Consider the following 25,696-nt stretch of genomic DNA (forward strand, 5'->3'; position numbering starts at 1 on the left):
AAAGGCCCAACCCCCTGCATCCTACACCTACATCTCTATCTATCCAACAACTCCCCTACTACTGTATTATTCTGACATGATTGTGACGGCAGTGGGTAATCGTTCATCACCTGGGACTCTGTACGAGGCAAGGAGACATGTTCTTCCATAGGTGCTGGTTTCATCTTCATCTTCCTCAGGAATGACTGATTTGACTGATGTTCAGGACTAAAGCACAAAACATGATCAAACCTGCAATATCAAGTATTTATTTATTTATTTTTTTTTTGGGATGTGTTGCACTATACACACAATTTAGAACACGGTTAAAAACAGGAACTAAAAAGTGAAACGGTTTCACACAATCATAACAAGCATCGGACAATAAAAACCTTCTGTTGGCAGGTGGAAAGAAAAACAAAGAACTGTAAATAAATATTGGCTTTAAAACTCAAACGATTAGTGTAGCTAAGCTGCTTTAGTCATGTAGCACAATTATTGCACTTAACAAAAAGTACCTGTGGGGATCTGTGCAAATTCTTTAGAATGATGCTAATAGAAAAATGCAGACACCTCCACTGAGCAATCATTTACATCACCTTGTAGCTGCAATGATGGCATCTTAAACTACCTACTGAACTGTTTCTTTGAATCTTATCCAAGGACAGTTTTTTTTATTGGCTAAACTCATGGCACCTTATTGGAAAAGAGCATGCAGAAGGTCTAAGGGATGGTTTTCTTGACACACGTATGCTGGAGCGGATGAACCACTGAGATTCATCTCAGCATATTTAGGTTAATTCCACTGAAACAGAATTAGTTCTCCTTGCTTATGACCGTACAATGAATCTGGCTGTGATCTACATACAATGACATACAGACAGTTCAATACATTGCACACTGCAGCTCTGGGCAGCCATTGGCGTTTTTGTTGCCCTCTTTCATTTTATTATAAATCTTTAACACAAGCACATGTACGGCAGTGTAATGAAATGTAAAAGACAAGTCACGGGTTTAAATGCTCAAAAAGAAATGTCTTCCACTGCTAATGCATACACTATTTGTATTCCCTTTAAAATTCAGAGGTTGAAACTACAAAAAGAAATAAGTTAAACAACAGTCTAAAGTGCAGACATACAACACTCGTCCCTAACATTCTCTACAGAAGTGTTACTAGAGATCTCAAGCTCGATGATTCTTCAATAGATCTTTCACAAGCAGGCTAGTGACACCAGTGTTTCCCCTCCCATTACATTATAGGACACACTTTCCTCACATCTGGAAGGTCAAGTGAACTAAATTTACCTCTATAGTCCCAAATCAGTACATAATTCATTTATTGTTACATTTCTTGTTAGAGTAGGTAAATGATGTGTCATTGAATCAAACAAACAGAACCTCATGTTACACATTTCTGCATTTTAAATTATCCTCGTATTGTTCCCTTTAACACAGTCCCACCAGTGGACAAAGAGTGCATCAGAAAATTTACCACGTTAACCGAGTAAATCATCCCTTTTTAGAGCGTCAACCGTGAACCCAGTGGAAACACTGGTCATGGGACACCAACCAATCATCTGTGCTTTCTGACTGAAATGGTATTCATGGTGTTGTAAACATAAAAATAAATATGTACAGTGTACCTTCAAAACTCCTACCAAACAATATAACAAATATAGCAAAATAAAGCACTGACAATACAGCTGTGTGGCTACTCTTACAATTTCCTCATATTCATGATAATGATCACCTCATCTCAGAGTTTTTCAAAGAAGGGACGTTTTAAAATTCATATCGTATTCCCATTATTGAAAAGACATCCTGGACATTTATCTTTTTGCCGATGTGCTAACTTTACATTTTGAACGGTTTTATCCATCCATCCATCCATTATTAGATGCGCTTGTTCCTGTTTTTAAGGGTTGCAGGGGTCTGCCGGTGCCTATCTCAAGATCACATTGGGTGCTAGGCGGGGGTGCACCCTGGACAGGGTGCCAGTCCATCACAGGGTAACACACAGACAAACAACCACTCACATTCGCTCCTACGGGCAAATTCGAGACTCCAATTAACAGGTTACAACCATGTTTTTGGATTGTGGGAGGAAGCCGGAGTATCCGGAGGAAACTCACGCAGCATGGGGAGAACATGCAACCTCCACACAGATAGGGCCCAAGAAGTGTCCACCCCAGGGCTTAAACCCAGGACGAACGTGCTAACCACTAATCCACCATGCGCCCAACTGTATTATAAGCTTCATTATTAAAGAATAATGTGACAGTAACTCAAGAGCTCAATTCTGCCAATATTACAGTAATTTCTCTATTGATAGAGTAAGTCTGCCTAAACATAATAACTGTATGTATGTATCCAAGAATTCTCTCAAACAAAGAAGAAAACAGATTTATCATGAGCAGAGGCTGGTCGTCAGGACTCAGTGTTCACAGGCAGCATGCATTTATCTATTAAATAGAACAAATAGGCAGAACAACTGTTTGACTGCATTTGAAAATGTTACTATAGTTGGGAGTGCAATCATTAGTGTTTTATGCGCACTATTTTCCTGGGTATAATCGAACACATTAGATTTACATTCATACACAGGAAAACAAGAAAAAAAGGACTAAAAGACAAATGTCCAATCACTCCTTGTCCTTTGTTTATACCGGCCCAGTATAGATCTGTAGAAGATGATGATCCATCAAAAGCTTTTCTCATGCAAGTGTAACTCCATGTCACACTTGACATAGTTGTGTCTTTATTACGTTACACGTTCCAAAATCAGCTCTTCTCTGTCTTCATAACTCCAAAAATCCACAAGTTCAAGATGAAAGGAAGGATGATGGAAAAAGCTGAAGTAATGTGTATTCTTCTGAGGTAATGTTTCTGCCCCCTTAGAAGTTCCACTTTACTGCACGATGCATCGACAAGTACGACACATAGATCCAACCATAGGAGGAACATGCACAGATAAGTGTGCATATTCATTCATTTTCAGCCAGTACTTTTTTCATTCTGGCAGCCATACAGGGGATTGGCCTCAGTACAGGTGGTGGTGGGGGGGGAGGATTATGAAGGAAGGGTGGGTGCTACTGGATTTGACAGGCTGTGGAAGGAGCAGCCTGGCAGCACATGCATGTGGAGTTGACAGCTTTAGGGGGAATAAGATCCAGATCCTCATCATCGGGAATCTCGTCCAGGCGGTACCCGTCCTTCAGGAGCTGGATGTTTAGGTCCTGGTTTATCTGCTGTGGGGGCCAAAACAACAGAAATTGAACAAAGATCCGATGAGTTACTTAACCAAAGACTTAAAATGACCGTTTGTCGTAAAGGAGTTTGTGAGCATATGCTAAAATATTTGATACATGTGGAGAAAAGTTTTCAATTCAAAAAGATTAAACAAAAACTCACATAAAGCAAAGACATGGTGGGGTATCAACTGGGCACTGTTTCACAAAGCAAGCTAACCAAACAAAGTCATATATTAATAGAAATTTGAAATAAGGAAAATTCTGGCTTTTTTAATTAAAAATAAATAAATAAAATAAACTTAAAAGCTGTCAAAGCCCAAGTAAAATCAGAACCAATTTTGTTTAATCATTTGCAAATGTTGAGGTAAACAAATGATTGTGAAAAGATAGGGCATGATGATAAATGGGCATGGTTTACTCCTTTACACAAACCTATCCCCTAAAATTAGTCAGATATTGGACAATTTTCCCTCTTCCTTTCTTTATCTACATTTTCTTCATTATTTGACACCATGAAAGGAGTCACTGGATGCAGGGATTTACACAATTTTCTCTTGTTTAGTTCATGCATTTGAGTGTAGCTTAATTCATCCTGGCTTTATAGTATTTTACACTTATTTTTGTCTGTCAACTGTTCTCAGTCAACAAAATTAACACTGAAAACCAGCTCTATCAGCTTAACTTGCTTTGTGAACTGGAGCCTACACCATTAATGTAAAATGGAAAGAAGCAAAATGCAAAAACAAATAAATATTCTGATGTGAGGAGACGAAAAAGACAGAGCTTCCATGAGATTTATAGAGAAGTCTTTACAAGTGACTGGAACCAGGAGTACTTGGAGGATTCAACACAATACACTTCTGTGTAATGGGTGCACGCACACCTGGTGTGACAAAGGAACTGGGTGATCACGTGGTGATGTTGAGGGTGTCACCGAATGATTCTGTGAAACAATATAATATGTGTATAAATACCTGGTCCCTCAGACATCTCACCTCGGCTGAGGAGTATCCTGATGAAGAGTATCTGGACATGTCGAAGTCATCATCACTGAAAGACAGCAGGTGGCAGGCAGTTCAGACACAGATGAGTCTTTAGAACATTCATAAAGGTAATATCAGGAGTGCACTTAAAGCTGTACTATGTATGTTTTTTCTGGCATCATTTGGTCATAAATCCATAATTATCTTTGAGCATATTGTATCCAAAGTGTTCTGAGTGGACAGTGAATCTCTTCTACTTCTCTTAGCTTTATAGTCAGACTTTAGAAAATCAGGAGTGTGACATTCCAGCAGAAATCTCCATCGCAGCGTTAGGCACAGTGGTTACACGGCAAAGCAAGAGGAAAAAGGAAGACAGACGTGTAAAAGCAACAGTCTGAAGTCCCAAATGTGTTGGGGAGGAATGGACTCCGCGGCGCTCCCTCTGACTCGGTATGTAGGGTGAATTGCGTGCGATCCGCTTTCAGTCCGCCCCAAATACAGAATCAGAGGGAGAGGGTAAACAGATGGGATAAATCGCTTGGAAAACTTAATACATTTTTTTTGGGCATCATTTGGCAGAACATTGATATTTAACATATTGTAATTCAAAGTGTTCTGAGAAGACAGTGGAGCTCTGTGTCTTGTCTTGCCTCTGTATTCAAGCTTCATAAATCAAGGAGAATGATGCTCTTTTTCAGCCAATCAGAAATATTTTTACAAACCAAGTGCTCCATGAGCTGTGTTGGGCCTTACTATTGTTGGCTGCTCAACAAAAGTCGAAGCGCGTTCACGTCCTATCGGTAGTGAAAGTGCAATTGCAAGCATTTCAGCAGGAAAAGTCCCCATCGCAGGCACAGCAACTTACACAGCAAAGCAAGCCTAAAAAAAGGACTGGTAAAGTTGTAAATGGTGAACATATCAGAAATGCTGATGGAAAATCCTTTGGCGTAGGGCCTACTTGTGCTGCCAAGGTGTCTCTCATAACTGGCTGATTAATAATCATCATTAAACCATTTGTGTTCATTTCAGATCAATGGTGAATAGCGCCGTGGAAAGAGAAGGAAAATGCTGCAGTTTTATAATATTGTCAGTAAAAAAAGCAAGAAAAAATGTGTGACAGTGGCAGTTGGAATAGATTCTTTCTGAGAGTCTCTCTTACAATATTATTACTACATCTGGTGTAAATTGTAACTGAGTCCAAACTCCAAGTGCAATATAATGTTTCACTTTACCGGGGCGCTGCACTTATTCCAGGTTCAGAAGTGCGTAGGAGGAAAAGAGCTAAAGTAGACAGAATAATATGCATAATGGCAAATTTGACTCGGAACGCCCACATTTCAAGGCCGCTCCACCCAGAGTGCGTAACTGGGATGAAGGTGCAGAGGAACAGACTAAAAAGGAGGGGGAGAAAAGCGCGCAGCCAGAATCTGCACCGAAAATGAAGCAACGTTTTAAGTTTCAGAGTGAACTGTGTCAATATAAACATTTCATTTCACACACATACATAGACAAACTACACAGATATATTGAGAGCTGTTGGTCCATCAGGGACAGTATTTTGTCATTTATTTCTTAAGCACTCTGATGTTCAGAATAACAAATAAAACCTTAGAATTCATTGATAATTTGGGTAATAATTATAATTTAGTAGTTATATTGTAAGCTGCAAAAAAATCTGAAGAGCCACCGAGTCAAAAGAGCCAGCTTTTAATAAAAATCCCATCACTAATAGATGGTCTGAAGTCTGTAGTGCAGAGTATGAGTCAATAATGGCGCGGTTCCATTGGCGGTATCGGCTTCCTCTTTGTGCGTGAGTTGATGACTCTATGTTGTAATGATTCTCAGAACCAAATTTGACGTAATTTGGAGCCAGTCTGCGCAGTATGGTCCGGAAAAATGAGCACTTGAACACAATGACAGGTGATAATAACTAATGATCACAGCAGATTTAGGTTTGGAAAAAAATTATGTGATGAGTATTTCAACTTTAGTTTGACCAACATCCCATCTGTTATCATTGAGGAGGCGGGGTTTATGATTTATACTGCAGCCAGTCAGCACGGGGAGCTCTAAAAATAAAAACTTCACTCCAGCAGGGAGCTTGTCCCGCCCTTTCTTTTTACAGTCTACGGCGGAAACGGGCAAAAAGAGAGTAGAGCTGAGCCGAGTAAAGCCGATACCGACAGTGGAAACACACCATAAGTAGGCTGTGTACATCTTTTTTAAATTAGAAAAACTGAGTCAGAAGGAAAGTGAGAATGTCTGTAGGATAAAAGAAAATGTTCAGTGCTTTAAAATAGCAACTATCGTAAGTGTTTAAACAGCTCACTTTATTTGGTATTCGGTGTATGAAAAGCTACACATTCTATTAGCCTTTAAAAAACTGACAATTATTTGTAGTTTCAATTGATTTTCTGTTGAAATGAAAGTAAAATATATCACATTATCCAGATATCCTACTATTTGGTCGATCCTGTAAGGTGGTCATGGTAAATAACATATCAAAATATCTAGGATTGGGCATCGTTTGGATTTGAACGATTCTGATTCTCAATTTTGATTCCTGTTCTAAACAATTCTCGATTCCGATTCTATGAGTTGTGCAGGTCAACAGGTCACAAATTTCACAGGATAATTTTTTCATTTGAAAAAACCTTTACACAGGCCATTTTTATTAATTAACTTAGTTAATACAGTTAAATTTGGTTGCTGTACTATAACTAGGGTATTTTTTAATTACAAAGGTCCCCAACTGTAACTGTAAAACTGAAACAAACAAGTTGTCATCAGTCTAAAAAACAAAGAGCTACAGCCCAGGTAGATGTGAAACTAAATAAAACAAACTCAAACCCTGGAACAGTCATGTGGCAAAAAACAGTTCTTGTTGAGAAAGATTATTATTATTCTGGATACAGTGGAAACAGAAACTATAAAAAATAGTTATATTTTGAACTTGTTTATATTGTAGGGAACATATTATATACATAAATGTAATTGGAGTCTAAAGCCACAAAAATTGCCCCACTTTAAAAAGAAAATAGACTAATATAAGACCTCTATACATGGAGTATAAAACAAAACAGCAGTGGAAACTTTGGACATTTGTGAATCCTTAAATATGTTGATCTTTATATATATATATGTAAATTTGACTGTAAATAACGTATGTGTTTTATATAAATGGGTAAATATGTGAATTGTATATATTGTAATAGTTGTATGGAGTGCACGTGTCAATAATTTTTTTATTTTTTTTTTTAAAGGAGCAACTCCCCTCACTGTCTGTAATTTCGAGGCAGCTGCCCCTCCCTCGAGAGACGGCAGCAGCAGAAGACTGTACTACACTTCCTCATTTAGCGGGGCTAAATTAAACTGTTCACTTCTGGATTAAGCTTTCATTCTGGGTGAACTCATCTTTTAGTAACACCCTACTGTAAGTTGATCATGTAAACCGTAGAAGTGGCACTGTTCATGATGCAGCCGGAGAAGAAGTAATCAGCGCTCTCTCTCTCTCTCCCCTGTCAGCCCATGGTCAGCGGCTCCCATCCACAAAAACACACGCACACACAAATCCAAATTCAAACATCTTCGTAACGGTTCCGGAACTGGACGTTAGGAACCGGGTCTTGGTGCCCAACTCTAAAAATAAGTGAGCAGCAAGTAACAATACTTGGTGTTCCCCTGAGGAGCTAAAACCCCTGGTAATAATGCTTATTTAATTTCAAAGTACATTCTGTGAAGGCACCAAGCAATCTAAAGTTACCCCGTTAAAAAGATCATTATAATTTGGAAGATAGGCAGTGGAAGCAGAGCAGGTTTGCACTACAGTAGATTCTATTGATGCTCCCACCTGTGAAGAGGAATAACCTACAAAAAACAGAAGTGTAGCACAACACATTACACATGAATCTGATGTTTCAAAAGAAAATTTGAAATTTCGTACTTTACATCTTCAATGGATTAGATGGTGCTATTGTAGCTACATCACAATAAGAGAAAAATAAAAAAAAGAATAATAAACTTGATAATAAGAATGAAAACAATAAAATTAAAATCCACCCGAGCACTTGCACAAGTGTTAATTATAGACTTAAACCCACATAATTCAAGGTAAAATTTACTGAACATAAAATAGGACCATGACTTAATTATTCAAGTATTACAGGTTGTTTCTTTTTAATAAATATGATCATGTTTTTGAGAGGGTTTACAATCATGCCAATCAAAATAATAAGGTTTATTTGACTTTCCAAACAATCAGACAGTGTGCAGAGAGCCAATGGGTGTAAAATGCAGACAATAAACAAACGGGTGTTGCTGTGAGTCACAGAGCTTGTCAGAGATCTGATGAAATGCATGATGTAAGCGTTACACAAGAGGCTTTGGATCATGGTGGGACATTAAGGGGCACGCATAGGGGCTCCTTTGGGACAAACCGAGACCTGCTGGTTCTGAAAGGAAGTGAACGCTTTCGCTGCTTTTGCCTCTCTAAATCCACCAGCTCCCCCACCGCCATTCTCTAATTCCGAGCCCAGAGAGAGGCTTTGCCCCCTTTTTTTTTACAATGTTGAGAACCTTCTGTCCCAACCTTCTGTTGAGGACTCTCCTAAATTGTTCCATGACTTACTGTCAAAACAGAAAAATAAAAGGTTTCTTTCTTTCTTAGATTAAACCACACTTTTGTCGTCTTTAAAAAATAAGCGTCATATTGAAGTGTTCAATAGCAGGCGTCCATGGTCCTTACCTGTCAGTGTCCAGTGCTACCAAAGGCTTCTCATCAGGGCTCTGATCCAAAGAGGAGTAGCCTTTGTTTGGCACCACCAACCTGGAAGAAAAAGCACAGGGAACCACAAACCTTTGTACTGAGACTCCAACAACTGCCTCGCATTCGAAGTTTGTTATAACAAAATAGTTACAGCAACATATATACACCAGTTCAGCATATAGCATCTGTCCTGAATATGACATACATTCCACTTACAAATTGGGGCTAATCTGTGGCTGTACAACTGCAGTCAGTGCTGGATTATGTTTCTGTCGCAGACCAGTGGGTACCCTTACTTGCATTTCCACTAATCCATCAGGGAGAGGGATTAAATAGATGAGCCTCTTGTTAATACCATGGGTTATACAGAGTTTATACTCCACACTGTTGAAGGCTTTTTTACATTTTCTTTCTCCATAAGGCCTTTTGCTGTACACATTGTTAAGTGTAAAGGCGTCTCTTCCAGTCTGGCAGAAAATTAAGACCTCAGAGTCAGTATGTACTACCCACTGTCCTCGTCTTCAGCTTTTCACTTTCTTTTGGTATCTGGCACTAAATGGACAACAGGGGATGCAAAAAGCGCACCGTTTGTGATGCAAATGAATGTGTGCGGGTGGTATTTGCGGTTGAGTTGTTCCAAAATAACAGAGAAATCAACAGGAAGCAGCTACCTTGTCCTGGCATTCTTCTTGGGCTGCTGATTGACAGGACTTCCCACAGTGCCATTCTTCACCGATCCTTTCCTGGCAAGGTCCCTCTGTTTCTCTGAGCAAACACAGGACATAAGGCCATCAGCGGGTGCACGCATGCTACAGCCAGCTGTTCGGTGCCATGCAGTGCAGGGTAGTGTGGTCTGCAGCACTCACATTACCACGTTTTGCGCATCACAAATGTTACTGAGTGGCCACGTTTACAGTGGAGTTTTAATTCCTCTTTAAAGTGGAATAAAAGTTAATTCCTCTTTAACCTGACCTTGTAAACACAAATTCCTAATGCTAATTTAATTCCAAATTAAGCTTAAATCCGAATTAGGTGCATAGTTTATTCTGTTTTTTTTCTACAGGGCTGTTATTTCATGTTTGTAAAAAGTGAAAGAGGGGGGACCAAACAGAGAGGTGGTAGGTGAGTGTTCCAGTGAGATGTGTTCTATGAGTAAGTTTTTCCAGTGTGTGATGTTTGTATTTTTCTTTGATTTCCAGCTAACGAGTTTGGTTTTCTTGGCGATAGTCAGGGCTGTGAGGAGTAGTTTATTGTTGTGTTTATTCAAGTTTGTTGTTGATGTGTCGCCAAGTAGACAGAGTGATGGGCACATGGGGATGTGGCAGCCCATTAGAGAGGAGAGTGATTTGGTGACCTCATTCCAAAACTGTTGAACCGGTGGGCAGTGCCAGAAGGCGTGAGTATAGGTGTCTGGTGTGTTTAGAATCAGAAATCAGAATCAGAAATGTTTTATTTGCCATGTACAGTTTTGAGGACAGTACAAGGAATTTGACTTGGTGGTTGGTGCACAAAACAAGCAACAAAAAGAAACAAAAGAAATAAAAACAACACAACATAGAACAACCCAGCAACAATAATAATAATAATAATGATAAATATAAAGGATGAGGGATAATAAAGGATAGATAGAGAATAAATGATAAATAGGATAAATATAAATATATATATACAGTGCAGCAGGTATCAAGCTGGCGGAGGTGGTGATCGGGTGGGGGGGGGGTGGGGGGGTTCAGTGGGTGACTTGGGGTGTGTTCATGTGGATGGTGGCAGAGGGAAAGAAGCTGTTTTTGTGTCTGGAGGTTCTGGTCCTGATGGACCGAAACCTCCTACCAGAAGGGAGAGATTGAAACAGTTTATGACCGGGGTGGGAGGGGTCGGCCACAATCTTTCCTGCACGCCTCAAAATCCTGGAGGCGTACAGGTCCTGCGGATTTTACAACAAGAACAAGACAAAAAAGTGCGCACCAACACACCACAGCAGCCATCCGCGGCGCCATCTTGCATCGTTTAGGGTGCAATTATTACAGATTTCTGAAGTGAATCCCATTTTAAACATTTTCTGCCCAGTGAGGTGTGTTCGGTGAAGAATCTTGTACTGTATTAGTTGCAGGTTTGCATTTTTTGACATGGAGCAGATGTTTTGGATGATGTGGTTCCAGAAGTCGGCATCGGGAGCAATCAATAAATTTGTTTCCCATTTTGTTGTTGGTAATGTTATGGTACTGTCTAGTTTAGATATTATTGTGTACATTTTGATAGGAGTTTTTTTGTAGAGGTTATATGAACAAATTCTGAAGTTGGACGTGAGAGATGTAGGCCTAAGTCTGCAGTGTTATATTTTGCATTAATGGATGATTTGATTTGGAGGTATTCCAGGTACTGATTGCTCCTGATGCCACACTCCTGGACCAGGTGGGAAAATGAAACTAGTTCATTATTTCAAAAAATGTGTTTCAGATGTGTGATGCCTTTGTCTGACCATGTACAGGAGTGAAGTGGTTTTTTATTCCTTAGAAAGTCAGGGTTGTTCCAGATGGGTGTGAGTTTGTATGGTGCTGCAGTGGAGTCAGTGATTTTGTGGAATTCCCACCAGGCTGCCAGAGCTGTTGATATTGTTATTGTTTTAAAACATTGGTGGTGTTTAATTGATTGGCTGATAAATCAGAATCAGAATCAGAATCAGAATCAGAATCAGAATCTTTTATTGACCAGGTACAGTTTAGAACAATACGAGGAATTTGACTAGGTAGTTGCAGTGAAAGGAGACACATCAACACACCGGAGCAGCCATTTGCGGCGCCCACATATTTAGGTGAAAAAGGGATCAATAACAGGAGGAGAGGAGGGGTGAGGGGAAAAAAAAACTGCCAGTTTGAAACTGATTTCCCTAAACAGAGAAAGCAGTGTGAAACCAGGAAAAAAACCGCCTCTGCAAACATAAATGTAAGCATGACACAGTCAAACAACTCGAGACAAGGCATGTAGGAAGGGTTGGGTGGGAGGTTGGCTGGGGGAGGGGGTCAGGTGGGAAGAACAACAGGAGTCCAGCCGTTTGGGGACATGGGCGTGCTGCCAGTCGGCGCTGCAACCACGCCTCCATGCAGCTGCGGTTGGGAGGTGGGGAAAGATGGCCGACGAGGCATTTGAAGTTGAAGACCTGTAGCTGCGTTACTGACAACCAGATGACGTGTGGAAAAGTTCAGCATCAACAGTTCCAGGAGGAATGTAGGGAAGGAGCGGGGGGAGGGAGTGGGGGTAAGAGCCGCCGTCTGCAGAAACTTCCTGGTGATAAGAGTTGAGACAACCTTGGCTTTAGCCTTGGCTAGCTGGGGAGAATTAAATCTGCGATTCTAATATTGCCACATGCTATTTGTTCAATGTCTAACCATATTATATCTGACTGCTGAGGGTGGATCCATTTAAATATGTCCTGTAATTGATTTGCAATGAAATATTGATGGAAGTTTGGTGCTGAAAGACCTCCCTGTGTCTTGGTTTTTTGCAGGGTTGTTAGTTTGATTCTCTGTGTTTTATTTTTCCAGTAATATTTATTAATAATGGAACTTAGAGATTTGAACCAGGAAACAGTGGGTTTGGATGGAATCATATTAAAGAGATTAAAGAGTTTATTTTTGGAAGGATTGTCATTTTTATTGTTGCTATCCTGCCAATTGAAGAGAGTGGTAAATTCATCCAACGGAGAAGAGTGTCTGTTATTGTTTTGAGCAGTGTTTGGAATAACGGCGTTTAAAAAAACTGTGATCCGAAAGCACCCCCGACTTTTTACTCAGCTGTAGTGAGGAGGTTGGTTAGAAACAAGGTGAGCGATTATGATTGGCTAAGGCGGCATCATGTTCCATGGTAGCCAATCAGAGCCAGTGTTTTTACTCATGTGCCAACACACACACACACACACACACAAAAAGATGCAGCAGTGATGGCGAGCGTTGAGCAGTCCGATGAAAAGTTGGCATTTTTAAGGTGACGATACAAACACTACTTTAAATTAATTGTGGTCAAAAACAAGAAGATGCATGTAAAGTGTACATTATATCCAAGAGAGAAGACTTTGTCGACATCCGTTGTAAGCAACTCAAATTTAATGAAGCGCCTCACAACGACACACGCATCTAAAAAATCTGAATTATTTGACATATAGCAACTTTTTTTTTTTTAACAGTAACGCAAATAGTTACTTTCCTTGGTAATTAGTTACTTTTATTATAGAGTAATTCAGTTACTAACTCAGTTACTTTTTGGATCAAGTAGTGAGTAACTATAACTAATTACTTTTTTAAAGTAACGTTCCCAACACTGGTTTTGAGTAATGGGGTGTAGTTGAGGGTGAGCAACTCTGACAGCCTGGGGAAACATGAATACCTAAATATGTGATATAACCAGTGCATAAAGGAACGGGTGGTGTGGGTTGCCACATCCCAGCTGTCTTCGTGGAGCGGGAGGATTGCAGATTTGTGGCAGTTTATGGAGTAGTTAGAAATGTTTGAATATGTTCCTATTGTTTTAAGTGTTTCTTGTATTGATAAGTGTGGTTTCTGTAAAAAAAGAAGTCTGTCATTGGCATATAAACTGATTTTATGATGGTGGTTTGGTGTTTTCATTCCATGGATATTTGTGTTTTGTCAGATGGTAGCAGCTAGTGGGCATCCTTGCCTATTTCCCCTGTGCAGTGTGAATGATTGTGATGTTAGTCCATTTGTGGTAACAGTGGCTGAAGGTGCGGTGTGAAGAATATTAACCCAATTAATAAATGATTCACCAAAGCCAAACTTCTGCATTGTGGAAATGAGAAAAGACGAGTTAACTTTATCAAATGCTTTTTCGGCATCCAGGGTGATGATGATAGATGGATTTTGTTGCTGTGATGAATGTTCCATTAGGTTAAAGAGTCTGCGAGTGTTGGTGGATGAGTGTCTGCCTTTTATGAAGCCGGTCTGATCAGGGTGGATTATGTGTTGAATTATTTTTTCTATTCTATGTACTAATGTTTTTCGGTCTACATTGAGTAGGGAGATTGGGCGGTAGCTGGATGGGAGTGATGGGTCTTTGTTGGGTTTGAGGAGGAGTGGAAATTGGTGGCTGTGTTCATATGTGGAGGGTAGTTTTGAGTGTTGTTTTATTTCAATTATACTCTGTGAAAAAGTGGGGATAAGATTGACCAAAAAAGTTTATAAAACTCAGCAGGGAAGCCAGGGTGCCTGGTGATTTATGGTTGAGCATGAGATGCAGAGCAGTGGAGAGTTCTTCATGTGTTATTGGGGTTTCTAGTGTGGATAATAGGTCTTCATTGAGTTTGGGTAGATTAAGTTATTTACAAATGAACGGTGTCTTCTTGGTTTTGGGTTATTTTCTGATGATTTATTTCTTCAGGTGAGTTTGTTGGTTTCCCTGTTGAGTTTTGGATAGTGGGATAGTAATTTTTTCTTTGTCTTGTTTTATTTGGTTTGCCAAAGTATTTTCCAGTATTGGTCTTATGATGGAAGTTTTCTTGTCTGTGTATCTGGAATTGTGTTTTTTTATTCAGTATTTTCATTTAGTTTATATCTGTATTTTCTAAGTTCATATGGGATTCTTCTGTTGGCTTGTTTGTAATAATGTCCTCTAAATCTTTGATTTTTGTTCCAATTTTGTTTCTTCTTCTTGTTCTTCTTTTTTTTTGTGTAACAAATAAATCTCTTTACACAAATGGTATCATTATAATTGAACTACAGGATAAAAAAAAGGGCCACAAAGGAATGTAATTACTTCTGCTAGAGAGGTACTATTTCACTGATGTTTACTTTTTTGTTTGTCTGTAGCAAAATTATGCCAAAAGTATTTACCCAAATTTTCACCAAAATATAGACCTTACTCCATGAAAGGTTTCTAGAGGTCGACCCATATGGGATTTTCCAAGGCCGATGCCTTCTTACCTTAATTACCCCATTGAGTTTAATCCATATCGGAACCGGATCGCGCATTTGATCGCAATTTCTCAACAAAATTGGGGTGACAATATACATTTCAAACTACTGGATCGTTATTAATGGGATAAAAATATTTTCCAGTGTGAATGAACTAGGGGTGTCCACGATCCAATATTGTTCAAGCACTTCTATGCATAGGTGATTGTGGTTCACACTCCAACAAAGGAACCTACTGCTGCTGACTATTGTTCTTTGTTTGAGTAACATCACTTGATCAAGCCTTTTCAAACATTCCACACTACAAAAATAAGTAATGAAAGTACTGTATGCATGATTCGTGCTGATATTATATCGGATCAATATCGGTATCGGCCGATACTCAAGACTGCTATGTCGGTATCGTCTCGGAAGTGAAAAAGTTGTATCGGGACATCCCTAGAATGAACATGGTACCATGATCTGGATCACTAATCCAGATAACTGCCAATATCCGGAGAATATTTGACACTTGAGGAAGGTTGGCGCTCTCTGAATGCTCTTGAGATCTGTTAATGAGTTACATACATAATGATTTTTGTAAATGAAGTGGTATTTTGATACCTATTTGGACCTGCAAAGGAGATGGCTTGTAGTTCAAGGCCACACCCTCTCCCTTAGTGTCAGGCTCTGCCTCGGAGGTGGATGACGCTGCTGGGTCCTAGAAAAAGAAACACATGGTCACACATCACTTCAGTAGAATATCAACATTCATTTGCAGAATTTATCGCTGCATGTCTTACAAAAAGTTCACTTGGATTTGGAGCTACTGCTTATTAGAGCCCGATCGATATGAGATACCAATATTAGGGTTTTTAAAAAGCAAATATCCGATGCATCAGCCGATAACCAATATATTAAATAAGAACATTGATACAGGATATATACTGTATCAATGTGTGTTAAAATACCAAAATATGATTGACGATAAAGAAGCAAAACACTCCTAAATTAAAAAAAAGAACTTTAATTCGTAACACTGTGGACAGAAGGATTGTAAAGCCACTGATAATAAAAAGGCAAAACTCATGCTATTTCTGGAATAAAATGTAAAATATAAGTTTCTTAAATTGCAAACAGTAAACATGGATAAAAAAAAAAGGCTAAATGCAACTGTTAACAATGAACTAGTCCATTCTCGCACGTGCTCAAAAGGAAGCAGCTTATAATGCAGAAAGCACCGCACAGATCCACAGAATTTCCATGGCAGCAAAAAAGTTATTACATCAGTTACAGTTAAGAGCTCGACTGCTTAATCAGGCATGTTATTGACTGTGTCAATAAAATCTGGGAGAGCTATAGTCGGCCTCACCAATGAAACGGTCCGCTAGGGCTGGGCAATAAATCGATTTAATGAATTTGTAGAGAAAAGTTTCAAATTAATGTTTTTTTTTTCTTCTCTTCTCCACCTGTTTTTTCCGACTTTTTTGCGTTCCATCCTTGTGGGATAACATAGCGCGATGTGAGCCAGCCCCCTCTTTGTTTTCATGTGTTTACCCTTTGAGTAGGCTATATGTGTGCCACAGGCATGTTTCATTTTTTATTTGCAGTATGCTGAGATGCTAAAGGACGAGTTTATAATTTTTTCAATTGTAATGTTATATGTTATAAAATTTCAATTCAATATTCAATTCAATTCAACTAAATTCAACTTTATTCATATAGCACAAAATACAACAGGCATCTCAAAGTGGTGAACAAAATATATGTAGTTATCTGATTTCTTAATCATAAAATTTAAGCTACTGTGAAGTTGCTGTTGCACTTTTGCTTAAACCTGTGGTTAAAGTTTGAAATTGTTGAATGACAGAGCCTCATTTACTAATTTTTTCACAAAATGAATCAAAACTCAAATTTTTCTTTAAAAAATCTGACATTTTTTTAGGCAAAATCGCCCAGCCCTAGGTCTGGCTCTACTTCTTTGCAGAAACTCAGAAATCTTGCTACTCTTCCTTCTCGTCTTTTGGATTGTTTGGTAACTCTATAATGTAGTTGTTTTTACTGATTAGATTTAGTATTGTTCTAACTTGTGTTTACCAAGTCAAGAACATTTAAATAAAAGACATTCTGAATGTAAAATCTTGAAAAACATTGTCCTTAATGAATACATGCCAACACACACACACACACAGAGTCCACTTGTGTTTGAACCTGCTTGTGTTCAACACCCTGGCAGGATTCCTCTAGCCAACTCTAGCTGCCTGGTTGTTGGCAGCGTCAACAGGCCTGAGTGTTCAGCCTACGTTACTGGCTCTTTCTCTTTAATATGTGACGGCCGGGTGGTGATGGCATGGGGAGGTGGCTGTGGGAGAACAGAGAGGCCTTGCAGTTGAGTTTTCCTTCAGAATGAGAGAGGGGTGCTGGGCCACATTTGGCTCACTCTACTGACAGAGCAGCACATTGTGTCAAACCTACAGGCCTCCTCTTGTTGCTCATTCAGGGGATCCAGGAGCCATGTGGACCATGTGTTTGGACCAACAAGTTGAAGAAAATGTTTAAATATTGTGCCACAAACATCTCACTACAGATATTTGTGGGCCTCTACAGTTTTAGTCATTTGAGTAAAACTTGTTTTTGGTTTTAGTTTCAAATAAAATCATTATATTACTACTAGTCTACTAAATGTGAAGAGGATTTTGTTAACTAAATTTACTTCTACTTATCTTATTTTCCTGTTATGGTCTTAACTTCCCACACAGAGATTACTTTTTTAATATTTTTTTATTAAATAATAATAATAATTGTAGATGGAACAGTTTACCTGTGGCTACTTGACAAAGACTGACTGTAACACTAGTAGGGGTGTCACAATCCGGTATTGAAATGGTCCTATATCAGCCAGAAAACGAATATCGGATTTTATCGGACTGCATCTAAAATCTCCGATCTTATATATGATGTTTTTTTTTTAATTAATTTTTTTCAAAATCTTCTATTTTATTTTTCAATTCATTTTATTCAATCATAGAATATTCTTAATCTAAAAGATGAATTATATGTAATCCATTGGTTTATAATAAATGGGTCTGTTTCTTTAATAATCAAGCCTTTTCTAACATTCCACACTACAAAATAAGTAATAAAAGAAGTATGATTTGTGCTGTTATCGTATCGGGTCGATATCGGTATCGGCCAATACGCAAGGCTAGAACATCGGTATCATATCGGAGGTGAAAAAGTTGTATCGGGACATCCCTAACCACTAGTGTTATACGTACATGAAGTTAGGGCTGCACAATTAATCAAATTTTAATTGTGGTCACAAACTTGGTTGCCACAATAAAATTACCTGATCGTCTACAATATTAACATTTAAAATGAGGGCTCTGCTGCATATCAAATCAGGCACTTTCTCAACCATTAGTGAGTGGCAGCTTTGAGTTCTTTGGTGGATTGATGAGAGCTGTAATTGTTTTCAATGAGTTGCATTTTGTGAAAGCACTCTGTAATAGTGTATTTATTCAGTTAAAGGTATTGTGGAGGATGTTATTTTGGCTTCAACTTCCGGGTGGATCATCTTAACTATTGGTCTCCTAATTGTTAATCATTCTGATGATATGTTTATGTAAGGCCATCGTACGTGGTCGTGCTCGGTGCGCATCGGGTCCTTTGAAAATAGATTTTCACTTACAGGTGGCAAGTAGGGATGTAACGATTCACTCAACTCCCGACACGATTCGATTCACGATACTGGGTTCACGATACGATTCTCTCACGATTTATTTTACAAAATGGGACTGTATATAATGACTGAAAAAATATTCCTTTATTTTTTTGGGAAAATAACTGTACTATTTTTCATTGTCAAAAGAATTCCTTGTATAAACTATTCAAAACACTGCAATTTAACTAAAAATAAATCTATGATGAAATAAATAATGAATAATACAAGGAAGAAGAAGCTAATTATTTAAATTCTGGTTGATTACTAAACAACAATTTTTCTTTTAAAAGTTGCAACTGAAAATGTTATTTTGTGCCTTAACAATGGACCTTAAAAAAAAAAAAAAAAAAGTCATTTTACTGTATTTAGGTCAAATATTTGTTTGAACCAGCAGAGGGCGCTGGTAACACAGTGGTCGGTTGGCATGCAGATATTTTGCAGTGAAGTGAAGAGAGATGCTATGCTAGCAGACAGAGCTATAGAAAAACGTGGCTTTACAGATATTCACGTATATTACAGATATTATTTCGGTGGCTAAAGGGGTAATGAATCATTTATGAATATGTTAAGAGTAGAAGATGGCCAGAAAGAAAGTATTAGCAGATTTCGCTCGCTGCCAACACTTCTGGGTAGCGCCCTCTGCTGGTTAAAAAAGTACTGCGATTCAATTTTCACAGCATCGATGTGAATCGTGATACCTATGAATCGATTTTTTAACTGCCTTACGATTAATTGTTACATCCCTAGTGGCAAGTCTGGACATAGTGGGTAAAGTGCAAATCTTCTTTTGGAAAGTAAACCTGTGTGAGCGAAGCCGACTCCAACTTGTAAACAGAGCTGGCGCAGTTTGTGCACGAAGAAAACTGGGCTCGTGCATGCTCTCTCGCACACGTAGGCGTTTTCCTCTTGAGCAGGTAGAGTGTTACGCATGTGCAGAATGGCATTCTTTTCTAAACTTTGGGAAATTGTCCTCTATACCTTTAACCCATGGTGCATTTTAAATTCTTGAGTTTGTTTTTTTTTTGTATCATTTTTATTTAAAGCTTCATTTTGCACTGAAAACAGTTTTTCTTTTTATGAAGTAGTGCAAAAGAAACAGATTTTTCCCTAACATGATAAATAATTGTGATTATGATCGTGAGCACAATACTGATCAAAAATAATCGGTCTTATTCTTTTTGGCCATAATTGTGGCAAGCCCATCTCGACGTTACATCAAGCCATTTGAGAAGTTGAACTTTCTACTGGATTTTAGTCATGACTTCCTATGATGTAATTATGGGGTCCTGAAGCATAACCAGTTGAGAACCACAGCTCTACACTAAGCATGTGGAAATTAATCAATATGAATCGGTATCTAGATACAAACATGCATAATGGGAGTGTATCGATTCATTTAGTGTGCATCGATACAATTTACGAGTGAAATCGAGATGCATCAGTAAATCCATAGTTCCATCAATTTTTTTTCATCCATCCATCTTCTGACTCGCTGAGCCTGTTTCCAAGTTTGCGGGGCGAATTTGTCATGTTGTATTTCACTTCTATCCTATTTTTTCCCAGTCACATTGAATGCACCATCACTGCTGCACGTTTTGTTTTAAGCACATACTGAAGCCTGGAAGCACATTTATACCACAACAAAGTTACGAAAACACGGAGGTCCGCGAGAGCAGCAGCAGCAGCAATAGATAAGATTTATAACGCAACTGAATATTTCAAATCAGCCGTAGAAAGAGGAACTTGACCAGACACAGGTGGTTTGTAAAGAATTGCGTGGTGCTAAACCTTACACAGACTGAGGGGTCTCACTCGTTATCGATTCGTGTATCGAGGGTTGCGTATCAACTCGTTGACGGTGATGGAGATTAGGGGTGAGTATTGGCAAGGATTGTTGCGATACGTATCGCGATATGTGGGTCACAATACGATATTATTGCGATATTCTGCCCAGTTAATATCAAAATTAAACGTAGAGATGAAAAATCAAGTTGCTGTATATGTTCATCGTAAGCTATTGATCATTCAGAGGACAAATTGAGTCAAAACTATTTGCTTCAAAACATCCTATTTATTATTAGTGTTTTTTGTACATTTTCACTGGAAAAAAGAAAATGCAGTGTTACACACAGCCATCATGAAATGACAGTGAACCACATTTCTTTTCACTGAAAACTACTGTGTAGAAGTCTCAAAGTAAACCATGACAACATAATGACGGCATTGTAACAACTGTAAGTGAGAACATTAAGGATAAATCACCCTGAGTTACTGACAATGCACAACAATAAGATACAATTATAATTTATCCTATTGTATCAGTTTAAGCACTAATCCGAATGCATTGTAACCACCAGTGAAATATTACACAAATACACAAAAAATATTGATTAAATTTAGAAATAAATAAATTAATAATTTGTTTAAATTAAAAAAATAATTTTTTAAATACAAAAAAATCTATTTTTAAATTAAAAAAAATCAATTTTTTAAATAAAAAAAAATATTTAAAATTGGCACCCGAAAAATTGCGATATATTGTGAAATCAATTTTTTTTTCACACCCCTAATGGAGATTCACATGCCTACTCTACACCCCTTAAGTGGCAATTGTTTATCTTCTGCACCAGACCGACTATATCTAATATCTATTAGGTTTTATTTTTTAGATAACTTGTTTATGAATCTTTAGATGTGCATGACAAGCCCTGATGTGGGTAAAAAAAAATACATACAAAACAACAGTTTTTCTTTTCATCATCAGCCTTATCTGGTGATAACACACTGACAGTACAATATGGTGGCAATAATTAATGAGAGTTGTGACAGTAAACACATACTGTGATGAGGTATTCCCACTGTAACAAGCAACGCTCCCTGCTCCGAGACTGGCGCTTGGAAAGATTTGGTTTACTACTTTATTCCTTGATGATGAGAAATTGCATCGTCTGTCAAATAAAACATTATAGACAACTTTCTACTGAATAGGCAGTGAAGAATCAAACAAATACCGCAGAGAACTGTGGTGACTCACTGGCAAGAAGCACACCTCAATTTATAGCCGGTCATCATGATAATAGATTAAAACACACACATCGGATTAAAAACACTGTTAAAAAGGATATCTGACCTTGCACTGACAAGCCACTGACAACACAACAACTGACATGTGACACAAACAAGAACACTCATTGTTTATGAAACACTGTAAAGTAAATCATGGCCTATTGCACTGACCTAGAATGTGATCACAAACACCTGCACTTTGCAACAGTCACACGCATATAGAGTAGCACACACACGCACACACACGCACTACAGAGAGAAGGCCTCTGTGAATCACTGTCATTGGTGGGCTGGCAGTGGCTATTCCCTTTATCCCTGGGATGATGAGTAGCCACAGGGTTTGCTGACGCAGCATAAATCCCGTTGGTTGGAGTTATCCATCATGCTGGGCGGCTTGTGGCCAATGACAGCTAAGATACACACTCATGGTGACTGCTAACACTAAATACTATTCTTTAACTTTGAAAGTGGGAACTGAAGCACAAATTATGAAGTCTGTGTTACAATATAAATCTGCTGTTAAGAAATATCAATGATTGTAATTGGAGATGTATTCAATGCATGGATGAAATGGCTGATAATAGGCTTTATTAGATACCTAATAAAGCCTATGATTCAAGGAGTGACAACTGGAAGTACATGTTTTACATGAAAATGGCTCTCTGAACAAAGAGGCAGGTGTCAATGCATTCATGCACTTTATGAATCACAAGTGAGTTATTAGCATTAACATGCATAGCCTGCGTACAGCTGCAACGAGGAGCCAGATGTGGACAGGCACTGTGTAATGTGAAGAAGAGAGTAAAGAAAAAGGATGTTTGCCAACCAGGGGTACGTGTACCCTGAGGGGGTACTTGAACACATTGCAGGGGGTACTTTGGAAACATTGATAAATCTATGCAACATGCTGAGTCATTTTTAAGCCTATTTCAGACACTGTACATGCTCATCCAATATCTTTTCCACTCGTTGACAATAAAAGGCATTAATGAAATTAACATATTGTGGGCCTTAAATCCTAATAAATTGTTACTAACATGTTAGCACCTTGCTAAAAATTGAGGGTAAATATATTATCTGACATACAATAAACTGTAATGCACAAAATTGATATTAGTGTGCGTTAAATGTACAGGTTGATATTTTCAAGTTGTAGGAGATTTCATGAGGCCAACATGTTAACAAACTGTAAATAAAACACGAAAGGTTACTAAACTGGAGTGACGAGCGGTTCTCCTAATCTGAAGGAGGCCTCGGGGGGGGTACATGAGACAGAAAAGGTTGGAAAACACTGATCTAGAATATATGCAACCAGAGATGTTCGCAGTGACAGAAACTGTCACTGTCATCATGAGATCAAAAGGAATAAAACATGTTTCGACTCGGGTTTCAGATCCCAAGGTGATCAAGGACCGTCTCTAGACACTATCCAAGCATCTAGATCCAAATTTACTGCACAGAATTCAACCTAAACAATGATCAGATCCTTCATGGGCTAAGGCAAATCAAAGCATAAAAAGGAGACTTTTTTTCTGTGAGTTTAGCCTCGAGGCAGAGCAGAGCTTGGGGGGAATATGAATGTTGTGCCTAAATCCCCAAAGGAAAACACTTTTAAAAGGACAGCTGGTCGAGGCTGCTTTGTTAGATGAGACGGAATACGACTGATAAGGTACAGTATTGGTGCAATGTGTCGGTAAAAATAAAGCTCAACTCATTGACAAATGTATATTGACAGGCAAAATATAGTGTTGATTCAGTATTCAGTTGATTTCACGAATTGCATTAAAAAATAACGCACAATTGAGTCTAACAACCTCATTTTTATTTATTTTTTTCATTAAAATGTATAAGGGTCTGCTTAGTGGCGGTGCTGGCAACAGCCCGGTGGCCTGTTTTTTAAATGTAACAATTGTATCTCTGTGTGTGTTTTGTTGCTGATTTACGATCTGATGGACTGGCAACCTGGTGTACCCTGCCTCCTGCCTTGATTAAGAAGTGAGAGCTCAACTTTTGCCATTTAAAACTATTTAAAAGATGAATAATAATAATAATAATAATAATAATAAGTAGGGATGTAAACATTAATCGTGAGGCAGTTAAAAATCGATTCAAAGGTAGGTGTCACGGTTCACATTGATACTCTGAAATTGAATTACAGTACTTTTTTTTTTGTTTTGTTTTGTTTTTATTATTTAACAGAAGAGGGTGCTACCTATTTAGAATTTGAAATTCAGGATCAGAAGTGTGGATGCATTTTGGCTTCCCCAAAACAAAATGAAAGAAGTGAGAAAGAAAGAAAATGTGAAATCCAAGGTAAGAGGGGCACAGAGAAGAAAGGGAGAAACGAGAGAGAGAGAGAGAGAGAGAGAGAGAGAGAGAGAGAGAGAGAGAGAGAATGAAAGCCATAGTTTGTTTATTTATATTATTTCTTTGATATGGGATTTGTTTTAAAGTCCAATTGTTAAGGCACAAAATACATTTTCAGTTGCACTTTTAAAAAGAAAAGGAACTATTACGCAGTTTTGCATTGTTTACTGTAGAGCCAGAATTTAAATGAATAGGCTTCTTCTTCATTTGTATTATTTCATTCAGGATTTATTTTTAATTAAATTGCATTGTTTTGCATAGTTTATCAAGGGATGCTTTTGACAATGAAAGATAAAAGAAAATAGTACAGTATTGTTTCAGAATAATTTTCAGTCATAATTTGTCAACAGTCTCATTTTGAAAATTAAATTGTGAGAGAATCCTATTGTGAACCCAGTAACGTGAATGGAATCATATCGGGAGTTGAGTGAATCGTTACATCCCTAGTTATAATAATAATAATACTAATAATAATAATAATAATAATAATAATAAGCAGACATTAAAAATGCTGTATAAGTGCAGTGCCAGCATGCTTGCTTGCTTGCATGAAACTTCTGGAATTTATTATGCACTTTAAAACAAATTTAAAAATAAATAAATAAATTAAAAAGCCATATACTACAACTACATATGTGTTTCTGTAGAACTGTGCATTCTGCAGGATCGGTGCTTACAGTCTGAGATGTGGACGATCTCTGACCTACTCAATCATTAAGGCTCACACCTTTAGCACCTTTAGCATTCAGCCGACAATCAACGTCACCGAATGACATGTATCAACAAAGAGCTAAGTCAGCTATTGCTGTAAATAACCACTTACTATATGTTCAATCTAAAACAAGAACACTAGAAAATGGGGGAAAATATATATAATGTGATATAGGATATAATACACTAAAGTAAATGCTTGTTTGAGCGTTGGCTCAATATAAATGAGTCTTTAAGGATTAGAAAACAGGGACAGTTATCTTTACATCCATAGAAGGATTTACACCCATCCCATGGACCGAGCTTGTCCCACAGCTGCACTCTGCACTCGGCCTGCTCACAAGCAGATTAAAAACCACAGCTGTCGCCATAAACAACCAGAGGCGAGGAAACGAAAGAGGGTATCTCATATATAGCAGAACATCATTTACATAAGACGTGTTTTGTCTCTCGTGTCTTACCAAAGGCTGTGTCTCCCCGTTGACTGGAGGCACTTGGAACCTGTCGATTTCCTCCATCATTTTGACAGAATACGATGCGGTGATTTATGTCAAACGTCGAAGTTGAAGTCTAACGATCCGGTTTTGGGGTGCTTGGTAGTTGGGATTCTCGGGTTATTTAGCATCATCGCAGCTCGCTTTCCACCATCCTGGCAGAGGTGACTCGACAGCAAAACAGCGGTACCGCCCCACTTCCGGGTTGACGGAATATTCATGAAATCTAACCAATCACTGAAGAGCTTACACAGCAGCGCATCGTAAACGTTCTTGACTCAGAATCAGCCCACAAGATCATGTGTTTGTTTTATATGCGTGTTATTCTATTAATATTCTACCATGATATTATTATAAAAAAATAGGAAGATATATTAAACTAAACCGTGTTTTCAATCTACATAAAATATTGTTGTTGCAGTGCGGTATTACACACACTAGGGAACTAACAGCGTC

General features: G+C 38.3%; 1 protein-coding gene across 2 annotated transcripts; it reads right to left on the reverse strand.

Annotated features, from left to right (window-relative positions):
- Positions 1–320: 320 nt before the first annotated feature.
- fam219aa (family with sequence similarity 219 member Aa) lies at positions 321–25,441 on the reverse strand. Of its 2 annotated transcripts, none has more exons than XM_028447468.1 (6): positions 25,208–25,441; positions 15,503–15,599; positions 9,650–9,743; positions 8,958–9,038; positions 4,205–4,280; positions 321–3,227 (listed from the first exon to the last, which is right to left on the reverse strand). In XM_028447468.1, exons 1-6 carry the CDS (start codon positions 25,265–25,267, stop codon positions 3,069–3,071), a joined length of 567 nt encoding a protein of 188 aa, XP_028303269.1. In that variant the 5' UTR covers positions 25,268–25,441; the 3' UTR covers positions 321–3,068. The 2 variants fall into 2 exon arrangements, with proteins under 2 accessions (XP_028303269.1, XP_028303270.1); XM_028447469.1 differs by having other exon boundaries at positions 4,226–4,280; positions 25,208–25,438.
- Between the last annotated feature and the right edge of the window lie 255 nt (positions 25,442–25,696).

The sequence above is a fragment of the Gouania willdenowi genome, chromosome 5, assembly GCF_900634775.1.
Source record: "Gouania willdenowi chromosome 5, fGouWil2.1, whole genome shotgun sequence".
Taxonomy (NCBI): domain Eukaryota; kingdom Metazoa; phylum Chordata; class Actinopteri; order Blenniiformes; family Gobiesocidae; genus Gouania; species Gouania willdenowi.

What these genes read in the sequence shown, in the direction of transcription:
- fam219aa (XM_028447468.1), bottom strand. Translation starts at nt 25,267, where the DNA reads ATGATGGAGGAAATCGACAGGTTCCAAGTGCCTCCAGTCAACGGGGAG. An exon ending in GTAGCACTGGACACTGACAG is followed by an intron (nt 4,281 to 8,957) that starts GTAAGGACCATG and finishes GCTGTCTTTCAG; the next exon opens with TGATGATGACTTCGACATGT. An exon ending in TGAGATGTCTGAGGGACCAG is followed by an intron (nt 3,228 to 4,204) that starts GTATTTATACAC and finishes TGGCCCCCACAG; the next exon opens with CAGATAAACCAGGACCTAAA.